The sequence below is a fragment of the Mirounga angustirostris genome, unplaced genomic scaffold (assembly GCF_029215605.1).
Source record: "Mirounga angustirostris isolate CCGP_5_RB_7025 unplaced genomic scaffold, mMirAng1.0.hap1 SCAF_17, whole genome shotgun sequence".
Lineage (NCBI taxonomy): Eukaryota > Metazoa > Chordata > Mammalia > Carnivora > Phocidae > Mirounga > Mirounga angustirostris.
The window spans coordinates 20,353,847-20,367,840 of record NW_026991725.1 but is presented as its reverse complement, the minus strand read 5'-3'; the positions used below and the strand labels follow the sequence as shown (position 1 = coordinate 20,367,840).

General features: G+C 41.9%; 1 protein-coding gene across 1 annotated transcript in view; it reads right to left on the bottom strand.

Moving 5' to 3' along the window:
- The window catches only part of CA10 (carbonic anhydrase 10), a 510,865-nt gene that overhangs the window by 293,032 nt on the left and 203,839 nt on the right, over positions 1 to 13,994 (bottom strand). The window contains exon 4 of the mRNA XM_045889180.3: positions 1,372 to 1,514. Coding sequence (XP_045745136.1) covers positions 1,372 to 1,514 — 143 coding nt within the window. The remainder of the gene's footprint in view (positions 1 to 1,371; positions 1,515 to 13,994) is intronic.

Genomic DNA, 13,994 nt, shown 5'->3' with positions numbered 1-13,994 from the left:
AAGGAAAGAATGATTGAAAAGTCAAAACTGCAACTTGCCCTTTCTGAATCCTGGTCAGTGAGCCTGCCCATGCTCATGACTTGAAGGAGAGAGGTGTATGTAGAACCCATGGCAAGTTCCCTTTAGAGTTTATAAAAATAAAACTTCAAATGGAATGATAATTTGGATAGGTTAATTTCTATGGAATCAGAGCAATAAACTACATGACTTACATAGGACTTTTCTAGAAAAATGCTTCTCAAGACATATTTAAAATAGAACACAAACACTACATAGAGAAATAGTCTCAATTATGTGCAATGCCTTTTAAAACCCGCTTTGTGACCTGAGTCAAAGTCACTAACATCTCTGAAAACAGTCATCGGACTTTGGGTTTGTTTGTTTCGTTGGTTTTTCGGTGACAGTTATATAATAGGAAAAAATACATTCCGATATATCAGAAGGGGAAAAACTGTCTAACAAACTCCATGGTAAGTAAGGCAAACAGACCGTGTAAGTAGAGAGCAGAGCCCAAGGAACGCAAACCCTGGAGAATCGGCTGCCAGCAGTAACAAAAGTTGTCCATAATTTTATTCCCAATTTCTTGAACACAAATGATTTTCCATTCCTCTTGAGTTCACAATAACTAAATCACCTTCAAACACAATTTGCTGTGTGTATTTCCCACCTTCAATGAACTACTCAACAGTAAAAGGTAGCCAAAAAGAAATTAACCCACAAGAGAAATGCTAGAGTCTAGCAACAAGAAGACCCCACCGGCATTATGTCCTTCCAAAAATTAAGGAGGAGCACATCGCGGGGTGCGGTGGGGGAAGGAGGGACGCTGGTGTGAGAATCACAAAGCATAACTCAGCATTTCTGGGCAGGAGCTAGGATTCTTAGCCAGCCAAGATTCCCCTAGAAAGATTAATTGTTGATTTTCTTATAAATCATCTAAGGTGATTGTTTGTTTTTCCTTCCAAGATGATACATTTCTGACTTTATGTTTGTTAAAACAATTTCCCCCCCACTTTGTTGAGGTTAAAAGAAGACCCAGTAAAGAGGTTTCTGAGAGGAGGGATTTTCCCAGCGTGATATGCTTGGGACGCATGCAACATTGCTTTCTGACCTTCATGGGGTACCAAGGGATAGGGCCTTGGACAACCTCCAGGGGTTACAAAGTAATTAGAAGCATGAGGGTTTGACTAGCGAAGGAGAGAAAGCACAATTTAGACATAATTATATTGGTTGGCAGTAGACCTGAGGTCTGTGATTTTACTACTAGATGGAAAGACAAACTCATCACAGAGATGGAGACCTGGAAGACTAGCTTTCAAAATCAGCATCTCCCGGCATCCTTAACTTCGCAATGGAAGCAACATGGCTGCTTACCTTCCTGCCCCCAGTGTTGATGCGAAGAGGTGTCAGAAAGGGGTCGAAGATCATGTGACTGGTCTCTATGTTGACCGGTGACTGCCGTTTCCCCACAGAGCAAAGATTCCAAGCTGAGTTCACCAATCCCCAGAAAGAAGGAACTAGAAACAGAAAGAAATTGTAGAATTAGTCTGGGTGGAAGGTTCGAGAAACAATGCAAAAAGAGCCATGGCACCAAAGTGGTGACATCAGAGAGAGCCACCTGATGTTTCCCACCCATAGAGACCCTTGGGTGTCACTAGGATATTTTCTTGGCCTGGATTGTGGTCCATTTCTCTAAGTTTTACCTTCAGATTTTGTTTCAGACCCACTCATCTTGGGGCCTCTTTGATGAGTACAGTTAGCATTAATGCCTTAATGGGAAGAAGGTGTAGTCCACCCACATCATCTTTTGAAGTACACCAAATATTTAGTAATTCCTGAGCTGATGCTCTGCTTTTCCGTGTGGCAGGAATGATATGGGAATCACCCTTGTTCTATATAGAAGGTATTTAAAGCTTTTAAAAGAAAGTAGCATTTGACATATACAAGGTGTTATTCTGTGGGCTGTCAAAACCAAACTGAGGGAATGAATGACTTTTATGACCCCCAGTCAATGCCACACAGGAGCTTGGCAAAATGACTTTGTCTTTGTTTAATCCAGCACTGTGTCACTAACCTAATGTACCAGCAGCTTAAGAATGTGTTCATTTGATAAGCAGGAAAAAAATGACATGGAGTGCTGGGTGCAAATATCCAAAGGGGAATCATCTACTCATCTTCCGTGTCCCATTAAAACATCTATGAAAATAAATTTCTAAGGCAATTTCCAGTTACCTTCAGTTTAAGAAAGTTAGCAGAGCAGGGGGAACCAATTACTAATTTTATGTCAGTGAAGATCACAGACTATATCTTCAGCTTTTTCCTGCCCCCTTCCCCTGTGCTCAGTATTTCCACCGAGGCTCTGGATCCATGTGTCCAATATGTGGCCAAGAGCTTATATGGTTATCACTCACTCATCCATCCACAGTGTCCATGAACAGCACAGTGAGTTCCTGTTGCACGTCCAGCCCTGGGTTAGGTGAATTTCAAGTAAGGCAGATATGTATGACTACCACACTGCGGGGCTTGGGGGGGCTTGGAGGGTTGCAGAATGAGGTGAGTGGGTTATTAATCTCTAGGTGAGGGGCACCAAACCCTGATATAGTGGTAGTGGAGTTAGGGAGTGATTCCTAGAGTAGATGAACCTAACAATCAAGTCACAACCCTCTCAAATGCACCTGTCCTCTCAGGAACTCAAATTTAATTCAGCCTTTACTTTAAGCAGCCATCATTCCTTCTCATGTCATGGATGGACAAAATTGAGGCAAGAAAGGAGTAGTGCAAATAACTGCCAAAGAGACTCTATAAAAGACCCATAATTCAGGAGAAGAATCAAGCTGGATGGTATGTCTAGTACTATTGAAATCTAAAATTCTACCAACCTTTTATTTGTTACAGGCTGTTATTGGGCAGAAGTGGGAGGAAAACCAAAAACAAGTTCCTCAGATTCTTAGAAGAATGTTTCAACATCAGAATAAGGGGGGGACTTCCTTGTGAAATATGGCAAATACTTAATTTGGCTGAACCCATGGCAATAAGCCCACTGGGTGGTTCCATTCCTTTTGGTTTAAGGAGTTTGAATTGGGTTTCTATCTCTAACTGATTCTCAAATGGCAGCCATGGGTAGAGTACTAAAGGGAGAAAGAGAAGCAGAGGGGGTGGGGTAGAAAGAAGAGAAGAAACTGTACATGTGTTCTTTGGCACTTTCATTTCCCATCATTATTTAAGTTATGTTATCCCTGCAAGTCATCTAACATCTTCAGAAGGTAGCATGCCCCAGCCAAATGATAATATTTAAGGAAGCTCTTGAATTAAACATGTATTTTTAAAAATATAAACTTCTGTCTCCTCTAAACTGCTATTTTTAAATCACTGACAATCCTATACTTATTCCCCAATCATTCAGCTTGTTATGCAAATAAAGTCCCCATCAGTGTCTGCTCCTACCCGTCTTTGTCAGTGATGCACATAAACATGGCAGATGTGAGGATGCCAGGGATACGGCTATGGCCCTGCCCCAGATTAGATAAATCATTTATCTTTTGGGCTTTGGTTTGGTCTCTATAGCCTGTGTGGTAGGCTAAATAATGGTCCTCCTTCAAAGATGTTCACATCCTAAGATGTTACCTTCCATAACAAATGGTACTGTGCAGAAATGATTAAGTTAAGGGTACTGAGATGAGTAGATTATCCCTGATTGTCTGAGTGGGCCCAATGTAATCCCAAGAGTCTTTTTTAAGAGAGAGGTGTAGGAGGGTCAGAGGCATAGAGAAAAGATCTTGGGGTGGAAAGAGAGGACAGAAGACACTGGCATTGAAGATGGAGGAAGGGGATATAAGCCAAGGTGACTTCTAGAAGCTGGAATGGGCGAAGCAAGGGATTTTCTCCCCTAGAGCCTCCAGAAAGAACACTGGCATACTGACCCCCAACATTCATTTTGGGCATCTCACCCCCAGAACTATAAGATAATAAATTTGTGGTGTGTTAGGTCACTAAGTTATAGTTCCTTGTTATAGCCACAGCAGGAAACTAATACAGCCCCCTTTGATCTTTAAAACTCTGTGAGACCATCACCTCTTTGACAGCGGGGCCATCTATGATGTCTGGGGGCTTTCCCCGGAAGGCAGCTGCATCATAAATGTAGTGAGAGCTAAGTGCAGGTTGCATCTCATCTATTCCCTTGAAAATCATTACCCAAAATAATTCCAACCCTATAAATGGGTTGCAAGACTGCTAATATATGGCAACACGGGGAGGCAGATGCTGCGGGGCCTAATAAACTTCACACCCCAAAAGCACCCCCACAAAAACACAAACAACAGAAACTTTATGCAAACATCTGCCTTGGCTTTTATTGGGCATGCCATTCTTTATGACGAAGAGTTTCAGGGTTTTATACTCCCACTTCACTGTCGAGCCTATGTGTCTGGTTCCCACCACCTGCTCAGATGACGGAGGAACAGCTGAGAGCCCCTCACCCCCTGTTCATTAGCTCCACCCCTGAAGGGCTATCTAAGTTTGCTCACTACTGGACTGCTCATTTTCAAATCAGCCATGAATTCACCGTCTTTCAGAAATAGAAGCCACCTTACAGATCATCTGGCCTGAACACATACATGAAATTAAGGCCTTTGCAGCAGAGGGTCAAGTCCTTCCTTCCCAGCAGGCTCCACACGAAGGCAGATTATTGGAGCCAAGGAGTGTCAGAGCTAAGTGTTGCCTTGGCCATTGTAAGACTCTGCTCCCGTTTCTCTTTTGGCAAATCCAAAGTAACATCAGTGCCTATTTTCCAGTTAAAATAAATTTCAAGTGCAAAGGTTCAAACTGACCTGCTTTGAACGTCAACCATTGCAAACAAGATTCAGATTTTTAAAAAGCCATGCAACAATGGGTGTGTTAGATACAAAGGCTTCAATCCAGGCAAGAGAGGAGGTGCTTGGGTCTCCTCTGCAGGACCCTCGAGGAGATCTAATGGGGATGACTGCTCATGAAGAGCAGCTCCAGGGCTTGGTGTCCTGGGGCCAGCTGGGTTGGGGAAGGTTCTAGTCCAGATGAAAGAAGCCAATGCTTTTAGAATCCGTGTTAAGTGTTGGCACGATAACGAAGGTGTCAAAACTAGTTTGGGGAACTTAGGTGCCAAAAGGACCGGACTCAGATGTTTGCAAATGTGGTGTAATCTATTCTAGCGAAATGCATTAGGAGGAAGCATCTGGAAACAGGAGGGCATGGAGACTCCATGATTCCTGCGGCATGGGAGCAAGCCAGCAGATTTCACCTGCACAGCAAGGCTGGATGTGTGAATGAAGGCTTCAAGATTTAGAGTAAGAAGCTCTCCCTCTGGATTTGTGCAGTATCAGTATCCCCAGGATTCTGATACTTAACTATCCTCCATGTTATTGATCCTTCAGGTTGATAAACACCCATATCACCCCTGGGAGCAGAGGTGGCATCGAGGGGTGCTATATGTGGCTTCTACTTCCAAATTTAGAGAATCACTGTTGAATTCTTTTTCTCTTAGTTTCCATGACTGTCCCAATAAATCAAATTTTTAAAGCTCTCTGTCATTTTTAAAAGCATCCATTATTATGGCTTATTGGCTAATGCTGTGTCTTTTTCTAGCTCAACTGGCGCAACGTATTGTTAAGAAAAAAACCCCACATATTATGTTGAGTGAAATAAGTCAAAAAGAGAAAGACATGTATCATATGATCTCACTGATATGAGGAATTCTTAATCGCAGGAAACAAACTGAGTGTTGTTGGAGTGGGGGGTGGGGTGGGAGGGATGGGGTGACTGGGTGATAGACACTGGGGAGGGTATGTGCTCTGGTAAGCGCTGTGAATTGTGCAAGACTGTTGAATCTCAGATCTGTACCTCTGAAACAAATAATGCAATATATGTTAAGAAAAAAAAAAAGAAGAAGAAGAAGGTAGCGGGAGGGGAAGAATGAAGCGGGGGAAATCGGAGGGGTAGACGAACCATGAGAGACGATGGACTCTGAAAAACAAACAGGGTTCTAGAGGGGAGGGGGGTGGGAGGATGGGTTAGCCTGGTGGTGGGTATTGAGGAGGGCACATTCTGCATGGAGCACTGGGTGTTGTGCACAAACAATGAATCATGGAACACTTCATCTAAAACTAATGATGTAATGTATGGGGATTAACATAAGAATAAAAAAAAGAAAAGAAAAGAAAAAAACCCACAAATGTAAATAAAGTAAAACTGAGTGAGAGTCACTCTAACCAATTAATGGACAACTGGTCTGAAACAGTTTGAATGGCACCATCCCTGGCATCCTTTTCCCACAGTCTTCTAATTTACATATAAACTAGAACACACAACAGACCTGGATATTTTTGCAAATTAATTTCTGCAGAGCCCAAACAATGGCTCTTAACAGCTGCATTGCAGCTATGTGCTATTTTGCCAAAACATCTCCCCCATGGCAATGTTGTGTTGTTGTTACCATAAACTACAAATCCCAAACAGTCTCTTGGCTCTGGGTCCAGCAAGCTATGAAAGACGCCCAGTGACTGGGATTTCGGCTGCTTAAAATATGAGCCTTGGAAAACCCAAAGCAAAACCTATCAGCTGCTTGTTCAAAACCAGTGAACCAAAAAAATCCCCAGTTTAGTTATTAATACATCATGGTAACCCCCATACAAAAATGGAAAAGTTCTCACCGAAACAAGAAACAGATTAGGAGAGCAAGGAACCAGAGAACTTGAGTCCGATATTGAGAGTTAAAATTTGCCCCGGGACATTTTTTTTTTTGTCCTAGAGATGATGCCCAGAGTCTGTCTGAGCTCTTAGGCATCCTCTTTATTCATGTGTCCTGAATTTTCATTTCTTCTCTCAGCAAATTTTGCAGACACCATGCTGGTGTGGGCAGGGAGTTTGGCACTGGGAATTAATTCATGCAGCTTATGTGAATTTGCTAAATCCTATGGGAGCAAGACAAACTCACTGAAAAAGTGTTTACTGACAGCCTATGACATGCCAGGCATTAGGCTTGACACCAAGAATTCATGCAGCAAATATTTGCTGAGGACCTATTATGTGCCAGGCCCTGTTATCAGTTCTGGGTAGTTCAGCAATGAATGAAAACAGCTCCTGCTCTCAGGGATCTTGCAGCCTAGCGGGGAATATGGGAGATACTGTTTATCTCCACACTTGCATATGTTTATCCACATAGTTAGCAGTTCCGGTCAGCACGCTGTAGAGACAATCAAGATGGCCAATGTACTGGGGCGCCAGGGTGGCTCAGTTGGTTAAGCATCTGCCTTTGGCTGGGGTCATGATCCCAGAGTCCTGGGATCGAGCTCCGAATCGTCGTTGGGCTGCTTGTCCCTCTGCCCCTCCCCCAACTCGTGCTATCTCTCACTCACTCTCTCTCTAAAATAAATAAATACAATTTTTTTTAAAAAGATGAAAATGGATTATAGAATAAAGCATGGGTAGGGAAATAACCTAGAATTGTCAGGGATAATTTCTCTGGAAGTGACATCTAGTAGCAGTGGAAGAATTGAGAGGAGTCGTGCCTGAAGAATGGCAGGGAAAAGTGTGTCCAAGGCAGAGGAGCAGACTGGTCTTGGCAGAGAAGAGCCTCGTGTGTTCAAGGAACAAGAGGAAGCCAGTTAACTTGAACCTGATGAACCAGATGAGAGAGATAGAAAGAGGAGATAAGGTTGGCTGGGTAGACAAGGGACAGATGTTTCAGTGAGGAGTTTGTACTTTAATGTATTAGAAAGCCACTGAGAGTTTTAGGCACAGGAGTACCATGAATTGATTGATGAATTAAAAGCATGTATTTGCGGGCGCCTGGGTGGCTCAGTTGGTTAAGCAACTGCCTTCGGCTCAGGTCATGATCCTGGAGTCCCGGGATCGAGTCCCACATCGGGCTCCCTGCTCAGCAGGGAGTCTGCTTCTCCCTCTGACCCTCCTCCCTCTCGTGCTCTCTCATTCTCTCTCTTGCAAAAAAAAAAAAAAAAAAAAAAGCATGTATTTGCCTTGGCTGGAATACAGCCAAGAATGAGCTTGATTATCCTTAGAGTAGTTTGAGTGGGAAAAGAATCGGTTCCCAAGCAACAGTTGGGTTTTTATGTGAATTTAATCCTATTGCTTTGGATTTGTTTAAATTCTATTTCAAAGGCAGAACTAATTGAATGTTTTAAAAACTATTCTCTTCAACATATGTGTCAATAAAATAGCATTTTTCCTAGGATCCAATGAGTGCTTTATAAGTCACCATTTGAAGCAAGGCATATTTTCATGAAGAGACTCCGCTAAGGCAATCTTTTCTTGCTTTCAAGCAATAAACTAAGTCCCCAACTTTTTGGCCAAAGGAAAGCAAATGAAAGATGGGAAAATGAATACTGGCATAAAACGTATCTTTGGTGAATTCAATCCTACAAATAAAGCCTTCCACTTCAATATAGCAATCTCTACTTTAGGGTTATAAAGCACATGAATACATTTTAAATAAGAACTCGTTTCTTTCCCTTGCTCTTTTCCTCACCAATGCTGATTTACTGTCCCTTTCCCTATTCTCAACTGTAATAAATCTCTACTTTGAGCCATTATTAATAAGCATGTTTAAAATACTCACTGCTGCAGGCTTTTGGCCCCTTTCTGATTTCAGATTTATTTCATAGGAGGAATAGCGTTTGAATAACTCTTTTGCTTCTGGATTCTTCTTCCATTGCTGGGCCTCTGATCCATATTTCATAAAGGGCATCTAACAAGGGCTTCCCATTCTCTCACTTGGTGACCTCTCAGGGGTTGCAAAGTAACCTACTTAACACATAATCATTAAGCTGTGCATTCATCTACAAATTAATGAAACATCTCCACTGAGTCAGATTTTAAAAAATGCCCCCACTCTTAAGTACACCCCATACGGTGGGAAGATAGGCATGCTAACAGTTATCATAAAACATGGTAAGTGTTATAATTAAGGAGTGTTCATATTAAAGCTTAAATGCAGAGAGGGGAGTAAACTGATTCTGACCCTTTCCTCAGGTGCTAGGATAAGCCTTTCTACTAGAGGGGATATTAGAGTTCAGCCTGTAAATATGACTAGAAGCTGCAAGCCACAAAAATCTTAGAACTACTTAAAAGCCGGAAGTTCTTCCTCACACAGAGAAACTTGCCATTCTTAGCACCCAAGATGCACTATCACTGGAATCTGAATAACTATTATACAGAGAGAGAGTTTAAGCCACTGGCTCTTCTAACTTCTCCGATTTGGGGGGTTATTATTGTATAGGAGAAAGATCATGAGCTACCATATCCTCACCACAGAACCTTGAATAGATGGCTAAACTTCTGTAGTCTCAGTTCCTCCATTTATAAAATGGGGGTGAGAGTTACTTCACAGAGGTGCTGGGAAGATTAAGTGGGAACATGTTTATCAAAGGTCTAGCATTATGTGGTTTTTATAATAAGTATTCCATGAGGGTTGGAGAAGGGGTCCAGTGAGGGGATCCTGGAGGATGTTGTGGCCTCTGACCCTGGTTCCACCACTGCAGCCTTCCAGAGAGGGAAAAGGTGAGGGATCCCGGCAGGAGAAGGGGGAGAGGCAGCTTTCAGATGCCCACACAACCCAACCTGGATTCAGAGCGGGGAGCTGTCCAGATCAAAGGGCTGACCAGTTAATTTCACACCCGGAATGCGCCACGTGCAATTATTTCTCGAATCTATAACACTCAATGTCTGGATGAATGGGGAAGTGAGCAGTAATATGAATCATTCACAGTGGTTTTAACTCCAAAGACAACCATTTTTATTTAGCTTTTCAAAGTTGTTGGATTGTTTGTATAGGACCTTCATCCACCTGTTTGGGGTTGGTTCCAATGTGGGGACTGGCTTGCATTTCTGAAGACATATCACTTGAGGGTGAAAGGAAGGACGAGGGGGTTTGCATTTGCATTTGCTGACCATGCACCACAATCTCTGTGCCACGAACCTGACATATCTCATCTTGCTAATCCTCCCTACAACTCTGTGAGATACTATTATCATTATTTTATAGATGAGAAAAGTAAGACTTAAGACTTAGAGAAGTTACGTGATTTTCCAAGGTCATTTGGCTAGTAAGTACAGTGACCAGAATTTGAGATCAGTTCCTTTCTTTAGAGCAAACAACCAGACAAAAATCATTCATGTGTGGTAGCAGGTGAAGCAATACACAAGTGTGTAGATCAAGGGGAAATTATCTCCCTCTTCTTCCTTCCAGGGACACCTTGAGGTAATCGGTGTGAACATTTTTGTCAGGCATCTTTCACTAAGCTCACATACACATGCCCAAACATGTATCCATATATTTATAGAGGTTCTATTTGTAAAACTATTGATTGGTTGACTGATTTAGAGAGCACCCGTATTTGCAGGGGCAGGGGTGGGTGGGGAGGAAGGGCAGAGGGAGAGACAGAATCTCAAGCAGGCTCCATGCTCAGTGCAGAGCCCAATGCGGGGCTCGATCTCACGACCCTGAGATCATGACCTGAGCCGAAATCTAGAATCAGATGCTCGACCCACTGAGCCACCCCAGCGCCCCTGTAAAATGACTTTTTGTTTCAAGTAACAATATGCCACTGATGTCCTCCCTGTCAGTGGTCTCTAGAGCTTCTCATTCATGTGTTAGGCAACAGAGCTTCCATAGTTTGGATATACTTCACTTTTCTCAACCATTCCCTAGATGAGAGAGTAGCGTGATTTCCATCTTATTTTACCGAGCTTTTCATATATTTTTCACACAGATGCTTTCATTTTGGCAGGAAACATCCCTAAAGGTAGTACTGTCCAGTCAAGGTATGCACATGTTTTAATAGATGCTGCCAGGTTCCTTCAAAAGATACTGGCAGTGTCTATAAATATTTATGCTCCTATTGGCTACATGTGTGTCCCTTTCCCCCATAATCTCCATAGCCCTGGATGTTACTTATTTATTTGTTTGTTTATTTATTTATAGAGATCTAACAGGGAAAATGAGATCTCATTGATTTAATTTGCGTTTCCTAACTGCTGCTGAGGTTGAGCATCCTCTCACATGTGCATGAGCTATTTGCTTTTCTCTTTTGAAAATATTCCTCATGTGTTTTTCTCTGGGTTATTTATATTTTTATATAAATTTTTGTTGTAATTTGACCTGTAGAAACATTTACTCTTTGTCATGTGCTGTAAACATTTTCTCCTTGCTTATTATCTAGCTTTTAACCTCATTCTGGGTATTTCTATATAGGGATTTTTTAAGTTTTATGTGGTTGGATGTATTGATCTATTTCTTTATAAGGTTTCTGAGTTTCCTCTATTACTTAAGATTGTATCTCCAGATACAGATTGTATAAATATTTTCTAAATTATTAAAAACTACTTTTATTATTATACTTTTTATAATTTGACTTTTAAAATCTATCAGAGATGAATTTGCATATGCTATGACAGCAGTCTAAGACTTTCCCAGATAGAAAGTGAATAATGCCAGCATTATTTATTAAATAAATCATCTTCCCCCACCAAAACAAATGTTACTTTACCACATACTAAGTTTCCATATATATTAGATTTGCCTCTGGACTTTTGAGCTTGTTCCACCTATTCTGTGTCAGTGTCATGTTGTTTTGAGTATAGTAACATTTCTGGTAATTTAGAAGATCAGACTTCCTGATCAAAAAGCCTGTTCTCGGGGCGGCTGGGTGGCTCAGTCTGTTAAGCGTCTGCCTTTGGCTCAGGTCATGATCCCAGGGTCTTGGAACTGAGTCCTGCGTTGGGCTCCCTGCTCAGTGGAGAGCCTGCTTCTCCCTCTCCCTCTGCCTCTCCCCCTGCTTGTGTGCACTCTCTCTCTGTGTCAAATAAGTAAATAAAATATTAAAAAAAAAAAAAAAGCCTGCTCTCTTTCCTTGCTACCTCTAAGGGACCATAGATACCTGAGCTCCAGGGTAACCTGCTAGGATTAGTGATTCTAGATATGGAACATAGATGTAGTATTCTTGGGGACACCAGGTCGTTAGAGGCTATCTGACCCACCTATGAAGATGGGTAGTTGTATACTTGAATCATATCTGATAGAGAGGACAGTGCTTGCCTCTTTCCTCAAAAAAGCACTAAAAGTGCAAAGGGCACACTCAAAAAAACTCCAAAATGGACTCCCTGGAAGACAGGGCACTGAGATAGAAATAGCATAGCATTTAGGGCCAGGAGAACTAGGTCCTGGTTCCACTAATAAAAGTCACATCTACTGAGTGCTTACCATGTGCTGGCCACCACACTAGGCATTTCCCATTCATCAGTTCATTTAATAATGTAGGAGGTAGATCTTGTTATTGTCCTAATTCTTACCAGGTCTTATAGATATCCGAGGCACAAAGACATTAAGTAAGTTGCCCAAGATTTAAACATGTTATAGATGAACAACTGAAGCTCAGAGCATTGAGTAGTTTAACCAAGGACATTTAGCGAGTACACAGCTGAGCTGGTGGTGACTTGAACCTAGGTCTGACTCCCACATCCCATATCGAGCACAGAGCTCAGTGGAACTAAGCAGCCAATATTATTTTCTCCTCAATATTTTGCTTTCTCAGAATTCATATGCCAGTGAGTCAGGATAACTTGTTCTTGAGAACCCACAGGAGGGCATAAAACGCAGTCTGGTTTACATAGGCATTAAGCCCTGTGTGTCTGTCTTAGGTTTAAGCTTTAAGCCTAACAATGGTGTTAAGCATTATCCGATTGTAATTTGGTGGAAAGTTTTCTTGCCCCATATAATTATTGGTACTTCAGATAAAATCTGAAATTAGTCTACTGAAGCTGGTAATTGAAACCACAAAGAGAAGAATGTCTCAATGCATGTCAATAAACCAGCCCATTAATTATTTCCGCCTATTCAACTTCGAAGAAAATGACCAGCCTGATGTCTCTGAATAACCACACAACCTACTTGAAATTTAGATAAAAGCTGCATCCTCTTGACTTCAAGAAGCACACATCAGTAATGTTGAAACCAGCTGGGGCATGAGAATCGAAAACCAGGTAAAAAGCATTTTGCTAGTGAAAGTAGCTGATCTTCAGCCTTTGGAAACTGAGAAAAGTTCACTAATCCAGTATCTGGCAACAATTTCCCACAAATTCAAACATCAGTGAAACGCTTTTAAAATCCTGCAAAACATCTGGATATCTTGGACTATACTGTCCTTGATCTAGTTGAATGTGTAAACAACTTCTTTTCCCTCTCCCTCCCTCTGTATAGGTGCACAAAATCATACCCCTTATACAAATGTCAAAAGGGGGAAAGCCCTACTACCCAGATGTGTGGAGGTCAGCTGAGCCTCACCTCAGCGCATCCCAGCGGTAGGTATCTCAGCTTTTTGAAATATCTCACTGGGTCCACATCTGGTTCATCCCACAGAAACCCCCAGCTGTTCCAATCTGCCTTGAGTTTGGCTTGTATTTAGGGCATTTTCTTTATCATCTGCACAAATAACAGGGCTCTGTTATCTTCATGATACATCAGGAGAAATAATCGTCATGCCATCAGTGAGTCTTGGGGCCCAAACACAATGGAATCAGTCACTAAACAGGGAACAAAGACACACGAATGGTCTGTTGGTCTTCTCCTGATTTTGTGCTAGGATGGACTGTCCAGTATGTCCGCAGTGTATTTTCTACTGAGACATCAGATTTAGTTTCTCTGATAGAGTTCCTTGACTAACACATTTAACTTCTCCTCTTAACTTTTCTATTTGACTTTTGTATCAACATGCTTCCTATTAGTAGGCAAGAAATCATGCAGGCATCTCCCTAACTGTAGATCTCTGTCAAAATCTTATGAACAATCAAATTCTAGGTGAGTTCTTTGCCTTAAAAAGCCCCTTATCCATCCTTGGTACCTCTAGCCTAATCCAGGTTCCCACTGCCATGTATCTTAGTCTCTGCAATAATTCCTTAAATAAATTCCCCAGCTCCAGGGTCCATTTCATCTCACAAATGGCCTGACAGCTGAG